This window comes from Uloborus diversus, chromosome 1 (assembly GCF_026930045.1).
Source record: "Uloborus diversus isolate 005 chromosome 1, Udiv.v.3.1, whole genome shotgun sequence".
In the NCBI taxonomy this organism is placed as follows: Eukaryota; Metazoa; Arthropoda; class Arachnida; order Araneae; family Uloboridae; genus Uloborus; species Uloborus diversus.
In genome coordinates, this window is record NC_072731.1 from 20,010,122 (window position 1) to 20,029,440 (window position 19,319).

Below are 19,319 nucleotides of genomic sequence, written 5' to 3' on the forward strand. Positions count from 1 at the left end.
GGACGGAACCCAAACCTTCCTTCTCCCCTATCTTTACCGAAAATTGCAATATTTTAATTCAATTTGGAAAGGATCTTTTAGGCAGCCAACCTGCCCTCGCCCGTGCATGTCTCCTCCTCCTGCTACTACTACTCCATAAGTTTAACTGAAATAGAGTTTTTAAAATCTCCAATTTTGAAAATTTTCCAGGAGATATCCACTAATGTCTCAAACTTTCTTTCCTCTAACATAAGCACAAACATTTTAAAATTGCTTTTTTAAGATTTGAAACTTTTAGTATCCATTTTGCTTCAAAGTTATAAGTCACACGTAAAGAATTTTTTAGCTTTAAACTTTTTGTAGTTTTACGATTTCTCCCTTTCTTCCCCTTAAAAAAATTAAATAAACTTGACAAGGAATCTTGAATCGGTCATCCTAGCATAGTACTGAAAGGTTAAATATTATTTTTCATAAGTTTGCTTTAATGAATATGCATTTAGTAATTAGTAAGGTTTTTTTTTTTTGTCTGTTTTTATAAATGTTATTTTTTAAAATTGTAATAACTTAAAAGCTTACTTCGCAGCATAGTTCTCTAAAATAAAGCCTTTGTTTGTTTTTTAGGTATGCCTTTCTTGTTTTAGACAATCAAAACTTACAAGAACTGTGGGACTGGAAGACACATAAGGAGCCCTTGCGTATAAAGAAGGGGAAAATATTCTTCCATTTCAATTCAAAGTTATGTCCCAGTAAGATAACAGAATTGAAAAAGTTTGCACAGACATTAGATTGGGACGATCGAGATGTTTCTCCTAGCTCAAATGGAGACAGAGTTGCATGTAAGTGTGCTTTTTTGATCAAAAAAAAAACCCTCCAGAAGGTATTTTTGATTTAAAAAAAACCCTCCAGACGGTATTTATCGTTAAAAAAAAAACCTCCAAAAGGTATTTTTGATCAAAAAACCCCTTCCAGAAGGCATTTCTGGCTGCTCTAATGCCTCTTCATAAAAGTGAACCGTAGTAAGCATAAACTTATAGATTTTTGCAGTGGCATAAACTTATAGATTTTTGCAAAAACCCTCCAGACGGTATTTATCGTTAAAAAAAAACCTCCAAAAGGTATTTTTGATCAAAAAACCCCTTCCAGAAAGCATTTCTGGCTGCTCTAATGCCTCTTCATAAAAGTGAACCGTAGTAAGCATAAACTTATAGATTTTTGCAGTGGTAGCCTGTTGTGCAATCAGTTGTTCAACAGCTTAGTTATAATTTGACTTTTTTTTTTTTTTTTTTTTTTGTAGGTGATGTTACTAACATGAATGTCTCCGTCATCAATTTGGCTCCTTCGGTGGTGAAAGTTAGGTGGGACAGTTTTCGAAAGTATTTATTTGACGAGAGGTCTCTACTTGGCTATGTTATTTACTATAGGGAAACGTAAGCCATTTGACAATTTATTTTCGGTTTAGCTTTGTTTAAATATACACATATGAGGTAAACAGACCAGTAGTGGCCAGTGCTTCAGAGTGCTTTGGTAGTGGCCACTTCAAGGTTTATATTTGAAGAAATAGGATGCCAGGTCTCCCAATGGATTCAATGCACTTTTGAATCTATTGGGAGACCTGGAATCCTATTTTTTGAAATAAAAAACTTGAAGTGGCCGCTATTGAAGAACTGGCCACTACTGGTGTGTTTACCTTATTTGTTTTTTATGGATGTAGTTTTTACAGTGAAGTTATTTCTTTGCAGACCATATCAGAATATTACTATCTTTGAAGGACGTGATGCATGTGGAACGGATGTGTAAGTTTTTTTCCTTTCTTTTTAAAACTATGATAGAGCACTGATTTATCTGAACGTGTAGGGACTGTTCCTAGTTTGGATATGCAAATATTTGGATCATTGGACAAGCAACTTCAGGGATGTCTCTGACTGTATAAAATTACTTGAAATACATAATTTGATGTAACATAATTGCATGTTCTAGTTAAATTACAAATACAAATGTGATGACCAGCAACAGACTCTGGGCCCAGCTAGGCTGGTCCTAGTCAATTTATGAATCCTCAATAAAGATCAGTGGCCCTTTTAAAGCTATCAAGCCCATGCTCATTACCGCCTCTTCCGGTAAGCTGTTCTAAGTGCCAACGACCCTACTAAAGTAGTAATTATTCTAATTTCCAGGTTAGCCTAAGATTTGAATAGCTTAAAACAGACCCCTCGTCCTTCTTTCTGTGCATTCATTTTATAAATTTAAACAACTGAATCATGTCCCCTCTGACTCTCCTTTGCCCCAGGCTATACATATTAAACCTTTTCTGTCAATGTATGAAAATAGAGTAAAATAGATATTAAAGGGTATAATTTTGGGAGATTCAATGGTGCGTGAGGTGGGAAACTCAATAGGCAGAGTTAGATGTAAGGTGGCTAGATGTTGTTTGCCAGGGGCTCGGGTGAGAGATGTAAATAGGGTTGCTGAAAAGAAGGGGTTATTTAATAAAGAGGATGTAGTTACTTTGTGGGTGGGAACTAACGATGTAGGCCATAGTAACAATGATGAGTTTACAAAGGAATGGGATTCCCTGTTGGACAAAGCAACCAACTGTTCGGCAAATGTCCAAGTGGTTGGTTTGCTTCCCAGGTATGGAGTGCATAGGAGTTGGTTAAACCAACGGGCTAGGTGTATGAACCTGGTACTCAAGGAAATTTGCGTTAAGCGTAGTATCAGGTTTATTGATGTGTGGAGTAGATGTAAACGAGATTGGATTGCTAGGGATGGCCTACATCTGAGCTCTACAGGGGTCAAAATGGTTAGTGGTTTGGTTTTAGAGTCTTCAGAATCAAAAAACTAAGTTGGAATGGGGGGCATGGTTTAAGGAGCAGAATTCGAAAGGGTACTAACTATCGGGATTTTAGTAGAAACGGAAATAGGGTGGTTAATAAGAGAAAAGATTTTAACACTTGGGATTCAAACAATCGTGCAGCATTAAATAAAAGTAAGATGGGCTTACTTAAGGTTTTTTATACAAATGCTCGTAGTATTAGGAACAAGATGGAAGAATTGAAAAGCATAATTATAGACGAGAGGTTGGATATTATTGGAGTTGCCGAGACATGGGCTACCGAAAGTGATGATGATTTATTATCTATCGCTGGGTATAATTTGTTTAGACAAGATAGAGTAGGTAAAAGAGGTGGTGGGGTTTTATTTTATGTCAGAGACACTTTAATTTGCAATGAATTGGTAATTAATGATAAACCTAATGAGATTGATATGATTTGGCTGGAGTTGATTAGTAATAAGGGCAAAAAACTACGTTTGGGGAATATTTATAGGCCACCCAACTTAAACCAGGGTCAAGACGAACAGATGTTTAGTATTATTAGTGACATTTTTAGCAAGGGGTCAGTCATCATAATGGGAGATTTTAATTTTCCAGGAATTGATTGGAATAATTTTTACCATAATAATAGCAGAGAAGAGGATTTTTTGAAAGTAATTGGTGACTTTTTCTTAGATCAAATTGTAACTCAGAGTACTCGACAGGACCCGATTTTAGATCTAGTTTTCTGCGACATGGAAGGCTCTGTTCAGGGTTATGTGTAGGGGAACACATTGGAGATAGTGACCACAACAGTATTAGGTTTGGGATTAAATTTGATATGCACAAAGTAGAGAATTTTAGGTTTGTGCCCAATTTCAGAAATACTGACTTTGTGGCACTTCGGCAGAGTTTGAAAGCAGTTTTTTCTTCTGGATTGGACAATAGCGATGTGAATCTTCAGTGGGGAGAGTTTAAGGAAAATCTAGCGAATGCGGTTAGGGATCATGTTCCTTTTAGGAGAAAGGGTGTCAACACAAAAATTTGGCCAATGTGGTTCTCCAGGGAAACTAAAGACGCTCTAAATTACAAGCAAGCTGCTTTTCATAGGTTTAGAGAAACAGGTCACAGTGCAGATAGGCTCCAATATTGTAAGGCAAGGCGTAAAGTTAAGTATTTGGTACGGATTCAGAAAAGAGAGTTGGAGCAAAGACTGGCAGATAACATAAACAGGAATCCCAAGAGGTTTTTTGCATACGCTAATTCGGGGAAAGTTCGAAATAATCATATTGGGCCACTGGTTGATGAGCACGGAATTTTAATTCAGGACGATAGTGATATTGCTAATGTTCTTAATAACTTTTTTTTGAGTGTTTTTAACGATAACTGTATCTCAACAGTTGACACCAACAAGACACAAGCTATAGTACAGCTTGAGGACTTTGTATTTTCCAGGGATGACGTTTTACTTCATTTGAAAAAAATTAAAGAGACTAAGGCTCTGGGGCCAGATAATATTTATCCGAAAATTTTAGTTGAATGTGCAGAGGAATTAGCAGATGTAATCGCAAACATTTTCAATGCTTCTTATAATTCGGGGACAGTGCCAGAGGACTGGAAGCTGGCTAACATTACACCACTCTTCAAGAAAGGGTCTAAAGGGAGTGCGGGAAATTATAGACCTGTGAGTCTAACTTCGGTGGTTTGCAAAAGTTTTGAAACATTGATGAAAATTAAGATAGTAAATTTTCTAGAGACTAATAATCTATTGACTAGTTTTCAGTACGGTTTTAGGAAAGGTAAATCTTGTGCAACTAATTTATTACATTTCTATGACAAAGTTACCATGGCTTTGGACAATAAGAAGCCTGTAGATGTTGTTTACATTGATTTTCAAAAAGCTTTCGATAAGGTACCGCATGTTGCTCTACTTAGCAAATTAGCTGATATAGGAATAGGAGGGAAAACTTTCATTTGGGTAAAAAATTGGCTGACCGGAAGGAAACAAAGAGTAGTTGTAAGGGGAAATTATTCTAATTGGAGTGAGGTCTTAAGCGGGGTTCCTCAAGGATCAGTGTTAGGGCCTGTTTTGTTCATTGTCTTTATGAACGATATTCACAAAAATATTTCTGGGAACATGAATTGTTTTGCTGATGATGTCAAAGTTATGGGGACTGTAGAAAATGAAGAACAAGCAAATCAGCTGCAAGAGGATCTAGATCATATTACGGAGTGGGCTGATAAATGGGGTATGGCTGTTAATGTTGGGAAATGTCAAGTGCTACATTTAGGGCATGGAAATAAGTGTACAAGTTATTATTTGCAAGGTTCAGTCATTAGTCAGGCAGACAAAGTTACTGATCTGGGGGTCCTAATAAGTCAGGATTTAAAGTTTAGCCAACAGTGCAGCATTGCTAGCAACAAAGCCAATAAGATGCTTGGGTTTATCAATAGATCTATTTCAAATAAATCTAAAGAAGTTCTTCTGCCCTTATATAGAAGTTTGGTAAGACCCCATTTGGAGTATGCTATTCAGTTTTGGTCTCCTTATCTTAAGAAAGACATTAATGTATTGGAAAGGGTTCAAAGGCGGGCTACAAGGCTAATAAGTGGACTTTCCCACTTAGATTATGATTCCAGGCTTAGAAGGCTAAAAATGTACAGTCTTGAGCAAAGAAGAGACCGAGGGGACATGATTCAGCTGTTTAAATTTATTAAAACGAAAGATGTTACGGGGCTAAAGTTTAGCACTGAAAACAGGACAAGGGGTTATTGTTTTAAGCTATTTAAATCTCAGGCTAACATGGATATTAGGAAAAATTATTATTTTAGCAGGGTAGTGGAACCTTGGAACAGCTTACCGGAAGAGGTGGTAATGAGCAAAGGAGTAGGCAGTTTTAAGAGGGCCATTGATCTTCACTGGGGATTGTAAATTGACTAGGACCAGTCTAGCTGGGCCCAGAGCCTGTTGCTGGTCGTCACTTTTGTATTTGTATTTGTATATTCTAAAAATATTATGAATGTACCAAAGGTGCTACAGTACTCAAGAGTTCCTTCCCCAAAGTGTTTGTGAAGGTGCTAGATGCCACAAGAAAGAAATAAAAGGAAAAATCTTGATTTTCTTATTTCTTCTTTTTCTAAAACAAAAGATTGCAATTGCATATCAGAGTTCTATAAGTATTATTGTGTCACAGATGAATTGCATACAAATGTGATGCTAGATATCTGTGAGTCAAAAGACTTATCGTTCAAATTACAAAAGATTTGGCATTCTTTTTATCTCAAATCAGTGTGTCATCAAATTGATTTCAGTGATGGTTAAATTGATGACCATCTCTTCTTTAACTACTCTTGTTTCTACATGTACAGCAGAATTTCATTTTCCACCCTTAAATTATTGAAAATCTACATGCGTACCACTATGACTTGAGAAACAGAACAACAATACAATCATTTAAGTCCATGAGGAAGAATCAAATGATTAATTAAACCTTAAAACTGGCACATCATCTCACTATCAAATATTTGTAGAAGCACTTTTTTAATGCTTGAGCTACAAATATGTAATGTAAATCATTGTCCACAAATATATTCAATTTTAGTAAGGGCTTAAGGTTTAACGTTTTTTACTTTTTGGTTTTTTTTTTTAATTTTAGAACAAGTTTGACTGTTTATTTGTTCAGTTTTTTATCATTTTCAATATGACCTATGCAAAGAACAAACTGGGCTTATGTTTCTATAACTGTTATGATTCTCACTAATATTTTCTCCATTAAAAATAATTTTATTGTTTACTTTGATTTTTAACACCCAACCCGAACGGGGGGGGGGGCATATAAGTTGGATGTATCCGTGTCAGGGGTTCTTAAGATTCTAGGACAGAAAATTGATCTCTAATTTTGGTTAGAGACACTTAAGATAGCAAAAATCGGGAAAAATCTAATAATCTGGTAGTGAATATGCAGACATTTCAAGTTTCTCAGATTCAGGTCTTTACTTTTTGAAGAATGACCCATATTTCTTATGGTGTTTACATATATAAACATCATAACATCAAACAAATTTTAAAAATAGGTATCTAAGCATTATAACTTAAATGTGCACTAAAACACTGATGTATTAAGCAAAGTAAATGTGTGAACTAAATTTAAATCAGAAGAAGTGTAAGAAAAAAGTGGAGCAGGATAGGACTTGTCTTTTATGAAAAATATTTTTTATAAAAAAAAGTAATAATCATAAATGTAATTAAGAGAGCTTCAATTAGTAGTTGGAGTTATGGTGTTTTTGCATCCTCAATCTCTTTTTTTTAAATTATTTTATCATGTCACACATGTTTCTGTGTGTGAAATATACATAGTTGCTCCAAATTGATGCAAAAATTAAAATTTTTTCTAATGCAAGATGCTCTAAATTTGTAATTTTACTGCTCGAGGCTGCTCCAAATTCAAAGTTTTACTGCTCCAAGCTGCTCTAAACTCACAATTTTCCTGCTCCCAAGATTGCTCCAAAAGCGAGTTTTGGTCAGTACATCCCTGGAAATGACACTGTTGGCCCAGCAGGAGATTTTTAATATGAGGGGTAAAATGTATGTAGGGATGTAGGGGTAAACAAAATGGAGGGGGACCCGTAAAACTCATTTGTGACGGGCCTTAAAATTTCTGTGCACATCCCTTATCTGTATGTATGTGGCACCCTAACCCTAAAACGAGTGAGCCAATTTTGACCATTATTATTTTTTTTTTTGGAAAGACGACTTGATCAAAAGTGTTCTTGGCTAGTTCTCAAATTTTTAGAACTTAAATTGCCTTAACTGAAAATATTAATTTGAAACCGAAAAAATAGGCAACAAAACAAATTTCACAATTTTGGTAGTGAAAACATACTTGCGGCCATTAAAAATATTAAGTACCAATTGAAGGAACAAAATTTTCTGCATGTGATGGAATTTGTTTGGGATTTTCAAGTTATATAGAACTTGAATTACAACCTTTTTTAGTTGAGTTTGTATTGCAGGTTTCCTTGTGCAAGGACTTTATACAAATACAAATATAAAAATGATGAGCCAATCAAATGCTCTAAAGAAGATTTTTCTTATTTATTTATTTATATGTTTATTTTTATGGACAATTAATGGTAATATCTAGTGAATCATTTTTCCATTAACTTTTAATTACTTTATTGTATGCAGGTAAAGGAATATTATTATTGCAAAGGAAAAAAAATTGTAAAAAATATTGGATACTAACGTTAAAAGTAAAACTGAACTCTGTTTAATATCTTTTACATGTATATAATTCAGTGAGAGTTCAAAGAAGTCATGTGGTGTCTACATCAGATTTCGCTGCTAAAGCTTGATGTTTCGTGCTTGAAATTGGAATTTGCTAAATTAATGAGCTGCATGCTCTCTTTTTCTGTTTTTACTGCTGTATACAAATACAAATACAAAAGTGACGACCAGCAACAGGCTCTGGGCCCAGCTAGACTGGTCCTAGTCAATTTACAATTCCCAGTGAAGATCAACGGCCCTCTTAAACCTATGTACTCCCTTGCTCATTACCACCTCTTCCGGTAAGCTATTCCAAGGTTCCCTTACCCTACTATAATAATAATTTTTCTTAATATCCATGTTAGCCTGAGATTTAAATAGCTTAAAACAATGACCCCTTGTCCTGTTTTCAGTGCTAAACTTCAGCCCCGTAACATCTTTCATTTTAATAAATTTAAACAACTGAATCATGTCCCCTCGATGTCTTCTTTGCTCAAGACTGTACATTTAAGTTTTCTTACGCTGTTGTTTTGCCCTTCAGCTGGACTGTCCGAGATGTGGAATTGGGGGATGAAACCAATGAACACATTGATCATATCATAGCTGGACTCAAACCTTTCACCCAGTATGCTCTTTATATTCGCACTTACACCACAGCATCGGGAAGACAAGGGGCACAGAGCTCAGTTGTATACTTCAAGACAGATTCTAGTAGTAAGTACTTTTTTTGTCAGATCGGTCTATACATTTATCAATTGTCTTGTCTAGTGGTCAGAGAAGTCTGACTTCGATAAAGAGGTCTGCAATGAAGAGGGATGAATGTACATATTTTTCCTCTCCTGTCCTTATCCTTTCTTTGTGTAAATGTGTTGTTGTGCTGTGAGTGGTTGCTTGCCCTAGGGACAGGTCCTTATGTCATGTATGTATGATAGAAATCGGGCTTCATACCAAATTACAATACAGTTGGAAAAGTGAAGCAACGCATCCCAAATTGCCTGCCTAGCTAGCACAAGATAACAACAAGAACATTAATAGTAATCATAAATTAATCTTTTGTATTAAAAGTGTATCACCTCTCAATGTGCTGATTCTGTTTGACCACCGATTAGATGGAAAGACAAACTTCGGGGTTAGAGGCAAAAATGGACGCATCTATTAGTTTCCAGGGATGCCAGCTTTTGCAGATGTATGTCAGCCTCTAAATTAAGCAGAGTCACATTAAAATGAGCAGAACACGTTTGCCAATGCTACGTAATTCATAGTCAAACTGTACATTTCTCTATGTCGAGATGATTGTATAGTGTTGAAGTATTGTTTTGTCGAGGCTCCTAGAAAGTAATCTTTAACTGCAGAATATCTAATCTAGTGAAAACATTTTTTTTTCTGGTATATGGTAAATCCATTTGAACCATGATTTGTTTTTGTCTCAAATTCATCTATTTAATAAATAAAATCATCTTTTTCCAGTCCCCACACCTCCAGTGAACATCAAAGCTCATTCCACTTTGCATGGAGAGATAGTGATATCTTGGAAACCCCCCAAGACTCCAAATGGCAATGTCACACATTACATTGTGGAGGGATCTCATGACAAAGAACAAGCTGATTTTGTCAACCAGAGAAACTATTGTTTGGAGCGTAAGTATTTTACAGATATGTTAACAGCACAGCCTTAAATGTACATTCCTGCAAGCCTTACAGGGGCGATTTCAAATGTTGTTAAAAAAAAAAAAAGCTTTAAATAATGATTAATATGTGCCTACTCTTAACTTCCATTTTTAGTTAACACTTATGGCTAATTGCAATCAAATTGTTTACATGGTCAGACCCAACAAAGGATTTGAAAAAAGAAAAGTTCCTCATGTCCAAACAATTGCTTCTTAAATATTGTTAATTGTTAATATTTTTTATATTTGACTGCAGATTAATTAAAAATTAATTTAACTTCAAGTATGTATTTCCTCTTAATTTCATGTCCCAGATACTAATTATTAGTTTTGTCTGGGTACATTTTGATTTCAAGTAAAATGCTTATCCCATATCATATGAACAGCTGTCCTTCACAGTGAATACCAAATGTACTCTTGAAGCTGTTCATCGCATTACAAGACAAGCAACTACTACAGTTCCAAATGCTTACACTACAACTAAAGTAGTCATTGTCTTTCATTTGTAGATTAATATTGGATTTAAAAAACTTAAAACAATGACTTCTGGCTTCTTTTTTTCTGTGAAAAAATAGCCTATCAACGCCACTCATTGTCTAAAAATTGAAGCATTTTCCCCAGACTCATTTTTGCTTGAATCTTTTAATTCTGGAATGATGATCTAAACCCAAAAGTCTACTCATATTAATACTCTGAACTCTAATTGCTACTTTGAACTTTTTCCAATAGGGGAGGGGGGCAAGGGCCCCGCACTTTTTCATCAACAAAGATCGCCTAATTGTTAAGATTTTAATTTCAAAACATTCCGGATGAAATCACTCGAACCCTAAAGTCACCTTGTATATTTCTTAAAATTTCGGTTTTAAAACTTTATTTTGAAAAAACTCCAGGGGGAAAATCCCTGAACGCACTCCTCCCTTACTGTTATTTAAAAGATGATCAAAATTTTTGTCATTAAGACTTCAGTTTCAGAAGAAAAAAAAAACGGAAGAGAATCCTCCTAACCCTGTCGTAAAACTGCGTTTATCTTAGGATTTCTTCAGTAAAAAAAATACTGGGAGAACCTTCGAACCTTTTGTTCCTCCTTAAGTCAATAAAAGAAAGTCTGAAGTAACATTTCGAAAACATTTTAAACTTTGCAAAATTTCTGGGAGCGAACCCAAACTCCATGCTTTAAGTTTGCTAAAGATGTCTTTAATTTGCACTTTTAAGATACCAGATCAGATTTTTTTCCAGGAAGAAAGAGCCTTCCTTACCCTTACACTACCAAAGATGGTACAAACTTCTTCATTTTTTAAAAAAATTGAGACTTTATTTTCAAAAATAATTTGGGGGACAACCCTTGCAACTCCTCCCCGTTCCCCAAACGTTGATAAAACTATAGTAAAACGGCGGCTTTTTAAATTAAAATTCCAAAAAACTTATGTGGGAGAACATTGGGAGCTCCCCCCCCCCCCCCCCCTATTCACTCAAGATAGCAAAATACGGTTAACTCTCGATAACTCGAAGTCTCAAGGTACCGGCTAAAATGTTCCGAGTTATTGGTAGTTCGAGATATGGGGAGTTTCCACAATAGTCTCAAGAGTTTGGGACCCTAAGAAGACTTTGAGATAAAGGGATATTCGAGTTATAAACTTTGAGTTATCGATATTCAACTGTAATCTTCAATTCCCATAAAAAATTGTCTTCAGAAATGTTCATAAAACTTCTGTTGATAAATCCAATCATTCTGAGGATTTTCTTACTTGCTGTGCTGTCATTCTGACTAAGCTTAAAACTCATGCTTTGTTGATACAACTTGAATCAACAACTGTATCTACTTCTCTAAATGCAGATTTGTTAAGTAACAGCATGTTCATTGTGTGAAATAAATGAAGTACTTGATACCTTCAACCATTGAATGTTGATAAATGTCAATGTTGCTGCTCATTTAGAAGTACAACAGAACCTCTTTCATTCATCCCCCCCCCCTCCCAGTAGCTCACACAGGAATTTTTCAAGGGGAGAGTCCAGATCCAAAAGTCCCACTCTCGAACCATACACCAATACTCTGCCAAACAAATTCATTTGATTTTGTCAATTGTCGGGTACAAAAATCAATTTCAAAATAAGTGTTTAATTAAATAATTGATATTTATAATGAAATAAATCATTAATAACAAGGGCCACTAATGGAATTATTAGAAAACACTAGATTTTATGTATTCCTTTTTCCATAATTCAGAAATGAAAATAGCTAAGCAAATTCATCATTATAGAATCACCAAGTCATGGAAGTAAAAAAATCTCATTTTCATTTTTAATTACAAAACTAAAAACATGATTTTTACAGGACAACTAAGGTTCATATTTCAGGGAAAATAAGTATTCAAATGTGGATGATGATTTGTTTAAATATCAAAATTTCAACTGAGCTTTTGACCTAATCTGATAACAAAATAGGGTGGAAAGATAACCAATTCTCTCAAGAAGACACTAGGGTAGAAATCGGAAGCAAATACAATACAAATACAAATGTGACGACCAGCAACAGACTCTGGGCCCAGATAGGCTGGTCCTAGTCAGTTTATAAATCCCCAACGAAGATCAATGGCCTTCTTAAAGCTAACAACTCCTTGCTAATTACCACCTCTTCTGGTAAGCTGTTCCAAGTGCCTGCGACACTACAAAGAAGTTAATTTTTCCTTATTTCCAGGTTAGCCTGAGATTTGAGTAGCTTGAAACAATGACCCCTTGTCCTTCTTTCCGTGCAAAAAGTTAACCAATTAACCTCTTTCATTTTGATAAGTTTAAAACTGAATCATATTCCCTCTGACTCTCCTTTGCTCCTGGCTATACATATTAAGCCTATTAAGTCTGTTATCATAGTCTAAATTTGAAAGCCTCCTTACTAGTCTAGTTACCCTTCTTTGAACCCTTTCCAATACAGAAATATCTTTCCTGAGATAAGGAGACCAAAACTGAACAGCATACTCCAAATGAGGTCTTACTAAACTCCTATATGAGGGCAGAAAACTTTCTTAGATTTGAAGAGAGGACATTTCTGGGCTTATTGGCCGTGGTCTAATTGAAAACGAAGAAACACCAAATGTCTTGTCGAGCTCTGCAGCTGACATCATCGGTGGATGGATTCGAAGTGACTGTCACTTCTGAAGTGACTGCCTGGAAATATCCTCTTTTCATATTGACGCCGACCATGAAAGCCTTAAGCAGTTTTTTCTTCTTAGATTTGTTTGAAATAGATCTATTGATAAACCCAAGCATTACGTTGGCTTTGTCACTTGCAATGTTGCACTGTAACTTAAATTCTGATGTATTAAGATACTCAGATCAGTAACGTTTTCTGCCTGGCTGATGACCGAACCCTGTAAATTAATAACTTGTACGCTTAATTACATGACCTAAGTGTAGCACTTGACATTTCCCTACATTGACCTTGTTTTTTATCTTAATAATCAGATCTGCTAATTTAAGGATTTGTTTTGATTATTACACATATTACCCGTATTATCCTGGTTTTTTATTCCCCGGGTTGCTTTTGGTCCTAGTTAGTCTTAATAAAAGAGATTGTACTGTAATGTTAAAAAGAGTAGATACTAAAAACTGTAATGGAAAGAAAAGTATTTTGATTGAACAAGCATTAAATCAAATCTCTCTTTAAAAAGAAAACCTCTTTGTTTCATTGCAGCCCTACCTTATCCAAAGTACAGGAAACCTAGCCATGATGATGAACTTGTGAAACTACCGACAGATTATGTCAATTCTTCATTTTCGGAAGGTAATCAAAGCGCTGATTGTTGTCCTTGTGAAAAGGAGCATCGTAATTTGGAAGATGATGATAATGCAGAGTTTCAAATCCACTTTGAGGATTTTTTGCATAATAATGTTTACAAAAAGAAGTAAGTTTGATTCAATACACATATCTGTCTTAAAGTCAAGTGAAAGTAGTATGCATAGTATCTTAAAAAGGACGAGATTTCAAAAAAAAAAAAAAAAAAACTGAAGTTGAACTCCTACTATCTGATTTATTTTTGTCCAGACCCTATTAGGATAATCAAATATTCTGGTAACAGGATTTTCTCCAAGAAAAGAGTGTGTTTTATTTTTTAAATACATGTATGTTTAAAATGGGAGAAAAAATATTTTAAAAGAAAAATAGCTTTTAATTGATTGAATGCAAGGCAACACTTTATAATATTGAGCGTACTCACAAGTGCTGCACATTAAAAGCCAATAATAGAACTGCCTTGTGAGACTGACTCATTGTCCTACTAATGTTCGTGCTGCGCTTACGCTTTTTTTGGTGAAACTATGTGTACATTTAAAAATGTATATTTTTTCTTTCAGTCCTAACTTGTTTCGTCGCAAGCGTCACATTCCGAGTTCAAATCAAGCAAACGTTTCATTGAAAGCAAATGTGAGCAGTTTTGGAGATTCAACAGGCTCTGAAACAATTGATGGAAATCGCTTCGTAAATGGCTCTTTGATGCAGTTTAAACGATCTGTGTATCACAACACGTTTATAGTTATTTCAAACCTGAAGCACTTCACCGAGTATACCATTGAGGTTTGTATTTGCCTTCAACTTTCTATAATTTTAGTGAATATAGGTTAGCATGAAAGGTAATGAATGCTGATATTCACCGGCTAATGTCGACATTTACCAGCTTTCTTACTGTCACACTAACATTACACTATAAAGAAATAGGTAGAGAGACACTTTCAGTAATCAATTTTTTTTTTAATTTCTAGAGAAGTGTATGAATCATTTTTCCATAATTTTGTCTAATAATGGGTATGCTTGAACTTCCATTTTTCAGTAAAAATTTAATTGTGTTCATATAGGGATCTTACAAAAATTTGAACTAGCAATAAAGTTTTTTTTTATCATCCTGAATTGCAAAAAGCTGTAAATTTCTATTTATTTATGCTTGACATGTTTTAATCAATCTACTTACATTTAATAAAAACTTCACTTTTTTTATTCACAAATTTTTTTTTTTTCAATAATAGAATTATTTTAGTCAGTTTTGTCTCGTAACAGGCAGAACTTTCCTTCCTCCAAGCTTTGCTAAACTTTTGCAGACTTGACAGTATAGAATTTTTAAAAAAAATTGAAAATTTGAAATGAAAACATTGAAAATTTTATAAAATATGCGCACTCCCATTTTGTGCAATGGCACCCTTTTGCTATATTTGTTCCAGTACTATATGTCAGAGTAGAGGTAAAATCATTTGTGCAAACTTTTATTATTCCTTGAACATTCTGGTTTTCCCCCCTGCTTCTTTAACAGGTTCCAATCTCAATCTTGATTGCTGTAAATGTTATTTCAATTTATCACAAACGAATTCAAGCTAATATTTATTTATATATTTATTTATTGTTTGTTTACAAGTTTAAGATGAAGTTTCTTTCAGGTGAGAGCATGTCAAGATCCACATCCCAACTCCAAACGTGAGCGATGCAGTTCAAAAGCTATTACAAGTGTAAGAACTCTTCACCTGTGTGAGTATAATGCAATCTTACATAAAAAGTTTTGTGGATTAGTACAGTATCAGCTACCCCAAAATTCAGGGCATTTAATTCTGAATATTCTATTTCGTTATTTGGAAATTCAATAAAAACTTATCAAATTATTTTCCTATTTAGCAAAAACAAATTTGTTAAAATATCGATATTTTTGAGCAAACATTTATCAATGAATGTGTGTTATTAATTTTGTTGATTTTTAAAACTCTTATAAATAAGTAATAACTTCAATGAAGGGAATAGCTTTAGGAGGGTTCGTCATCTTTATTGAGGGTTGATGCGTTGACTACATTTGGGGCAAACCTAACTTGGCAGCATTATGAAGGCCACGCAGATCCTAATTGAGGCATTATAACGCTGCCGAGTTAGGCTTGCCCCTACTATAGGACCAGCCTAGTCGGGCCAGTCACTGGTCATCACTTTTGTATTCGCGTTTCTAGCAGAAATTACTGATCTTTTTTTTTCTTTCTAATTTCAACTCTAGATACCCTCTCTACTTGACATTTCTTGCCTAACTGATTGAAAAATATCAGTGGCTGTTCAAAACAATATTTTCTTCTTTCTCTTGTTTAACTGGGATTGACACAGATCTACCAGTCCCTTTTTTCTCTAAAGACCTTTTTTTCTTAGTTTCAAGTCCCAAAAAGTCGATTTTTTTCAAAATCTAGTCTTTTTTCTCGGATAAAATTTCAGTTTTTTCAACAGTTTTTCCTCATTTAACCTTTTTTATCCATTCCTCCCTCCTCCCCCTAATAAAAAGGGGGAAAATGTGTTATTTACACCCCTACCCTGATAATTTCTGAATTTTGAATCTGATGGAGGCTGACAGATATACAATGCAGAACCTTTTATCCAGGAACCAAAAAACCGGGAAACCAGAAAACCTGCAACTTCTTCACGATTTTTCTCGCAACTTTTTAAAAAGAAGCATTTTTTGGCAATTTAAGTATTTTTTTTTAATACAGAAAAGAATATTGAACAATTTCTTAATAAACACCATATTACCCTCGTATAACTCGGGAAAATGTTTGCTAACATCAACTTCAAGTGGTTATCCTTTATGCGAAGCAAAATTTCCGAAATAATTTCTTGATAAAAAGTACATTCTTTAATCTGAAATTTTCGTCTTTTATTTTAACTGAAAGCTAAGGAAATGAAAATTGTCGCATCATTTTCTAAATAATTTCTAAATAATTCTAATCTAATGCAGTATTTTATTGAGTGGCCTATAATTAAATGCATTTAGTGTATGTAATGTTGCAAAGGTGCGAGAAGTGCCGAAAACCAGATTTGCGAATTTTTCGGATAGTTGGTTGATTGTGAAATCTAGAAATTCATTAAACGCAAGACTAACAAGGCTGCAAGAACTCATAAATCAAATTTCTGTTGAATATTAGTGAAATGCAAAAGCATTAGTTATCAATCGCAAACACAAAACCTTTACAAAAAATTTAAAAAATAAAAATGAAAACATGAGTATCAAAGCAACTTCTTTTTTACACTATAGTAGAAAAATTGCACATTTGGGTTTAAAAACTTATTTTTTTGCCCTTCCCTTTATTTTCTTCTGTTTTAAAACATCGAAAAGTTGTGGACTTTTTTTTCTTTTCGAAACAGAATGTGAGTGTCTCAGGTATTATGAATAACTTAAGTTTTTTGGCATTTAAATTATTCTCTCGCTATTAGTTTTAATATTTCGATATTTATAAGCATTTCTGAACTGTTTTCTTCTTATTTCAATATGCATAACTATTTATTACAGTAATTTGAGTTTTACAAACATTCAGTCAATAGCACGTTTTAGCAATCGGGAAAACAGGGAAATTCAGGTATCAGGGATAGTGATGGTCCCGAACTTCCCGGATATTTGGTTTACTACTGTAGTTTGAAACAACTGGTAGGTAAATAAACCTATTCAGCATAGTTTCTTGCTCTGGGTAAAAATCATTTTAATTAACAAATAATTTTTCTGGAAATTAATCAGTAAAAATTTGTGAATTATAAATAATCCGCTAAGTGACCGATTATTATTCATTGCTGTTGACTGATCATTGCATCCATAATTTTAAATTTAAAAATCAAGATTGAGGTCTTTTCTCTCCCTAGGGACTAACTGAAAATCTGTAGGGGAGCCCAAATATTCAAATTTTGTTTATTTGTGTGTTTATTTTTTCAGCTGGAGCTGATGACATTAAAAGTGGCAGTGTTCAGATTCAAACAGAAAATATTACTTCATATTCTGGTTTTATTCGATGGGAAGAGCCTAAAGATTCTAATGGAATGATTGTGGCATACAATATTGAATACCAGCGCTTAGATGGAGAATATGTAAGTACTTTCAAGCAATGAAATTCTGTTCAGAAGTCTTAAAAATCTGATCTGTAAACCATTGAGTTGATACTTTATCAGACTTTAAAACCTCAGTTAAATAATGCTGCTCAAAAACGAAGAATGTGTGTATCAACTCTTGTTTAGAAATTAAACCATGTACATAGAAATTTAAAAAATATGTAGATATTTATATACATTTTGAAAAAAAAATTGTCAAATGAAAAAGTTGGAAGTTTAAAAAGCAAATTGTGAAGTGTATTTTCTAATTATACGCTCAGTCACTGCATTTATACTGTTACACAAGAGTGGAAAAATAGCAACAGTGTGATTTTGAGATATCAGTTCTATGTATTAAGATTAGTTAAATATATATATTTTTTAAACTGATTTATTTATTTTTTAATCATGATTTTTTTCAAAACAAACCTAATTGATATTTTTTTCTTTTCATTTAATTCTTATTTTATTTCCATCTCATATAACACTTCCCCAATTTGTTTATTTCCCTCTTTCTTTGTATTTACTGTGTACTACAGTGTGTACTATGTTAAGTTCGATATGAATAAAATGCATTTGCATTAAAATTAGAAAGTTTTTCGGTTTTAAGTAATACTTGAAATAATACTTGGTAATTTTTAAAAATATCACTTTCAAGTAAAGTTATGTTCATAGAGGCCAGCCCAATCTATAAATTTTGGGCCCCCTTGCAAAAAATCAGCATGGCCCCTAACCACCCATTGGATTGCTCCCCCCCCCCTTCAAAAAAAAAAAAGATATTTTTTTTAATGAGTGATTGTTATATGCTTTTAAGTGGTTTAATATTTCTACTTAAATTTTAAATTCATTTGTTCAAATGCTTCATTTATTTTTATTATTGCTTTAAGGTTTTTAACTTACTTGTTTAAATGCTTGTTGGTAGCTATGTGAGTTTTTTATCCTGATTTTTAAACTCATTTTATTTACAAGTTATGTTCCATAACTTTACACCCCCCCCCCTCTCCCTTTGCATAAGTGCTTAAGTAATATGCTTGGAGTTTCAGCTTTTCCTCACATTTTTACCAAAACATTACAAAAATATTTTCAACTTTTAAAAACTTGTATAGTTTTTTAAAATTAATTTTCTCAAAATTTTATGGGGGTTCTTGGCTTCCCCCTCCACCACCCGCACCGGGGGGTCGGCAGGTACTTAGATCTAGGCCTGTATAGAAGTAAATTAATTAAAAAGTTTTCTGAAAATTTTTACAAAATAAAAATATTAAAAAAGCCCAACTAAAAAAAAGATTTAACTTTAAAAAAATTTTAAACTTTTTCTCGATGTTGAAAATTCAAATGATGATTTATTCACTCCTTGCCTTGTGGATTAACTTTGCGATAATTAATATTTTTAATTTATTTGACTTCAAAAGCAACTATAAAGTCCAACATTGCACTCTGTTGGCAAATTTATATCAGTTTTTCAACTTTTATTTTACACAATAAATTGACAACACTGTATACAATTTGTTGTAGTGTCCACAGGCTCGGATGTATAAATTTTGCCCCCCCCCCCAGAGACCATCAGTGTATATTTGCAACGTTAATAAAACTTAGTATTAGTTTTTTTCAATTTTCCCCCCAACTTCTTGGGCCATCGGGCTCTTTAAGGAACGTTGGCCATATGTTTGACGTCATACGTTTTATCTTTTTGATGCAATTAGTTTGTTTGCAATCCTAATTTTCATATTTCGCCAAAAT

At 33.9% G+C, this 19,319-nt stretch overlaps 1 protein-coding gene across 1 annotated transcript in view; it reads left to right on the plus strand.

Annotated features, from left to right (window-relative positions):
• LOC129228345 (insulin-like peptide receptor) overlaps positions 1 to 19,319 on the plus strand; it is a 158,036-nt gene that overhangs the window by 109,261 nt on the left and 29,456 nt on the right. The window contains exons 8-16 of the mRNA XM_054863027.1: positions 601 to 815; positions 1,274 to 1,406; positions 1,719 to 1,772; positions 8,599 to 8,771; positions 9,525 to 9,695; positions 13,413 to 13,623; positions 14,072 to 14,291; positions 15,143 to 15,230; positions 17,431 to 17,582. Of these exons, the coding sequence (XP_054719002.1) occupies positions 601 to 815; positions 1,274 to 1,406; positions 1,719 to 1,772; positions 8,599 to 8,771; positions 9,525 to 9,695; positions 13,413 to 13,623; positions 14,072 to 14,291; positions 15,143 to 15,230; positions 17,431 to 17,582 (1,417 nt within the window). The remainder of the gene's footprint in view (positions 1 to 600; positions 816 to 1,273; positions 1,407 to 1,718; positions 1,773 to 8,598; positions 8,772 to 9,524; positions 9,696 to 13,412; positions 13,624 to 14,071; positions 14,292 to 15,142; positions 15,231 to 17,430; positions 17,583 to 19,319) is intronic.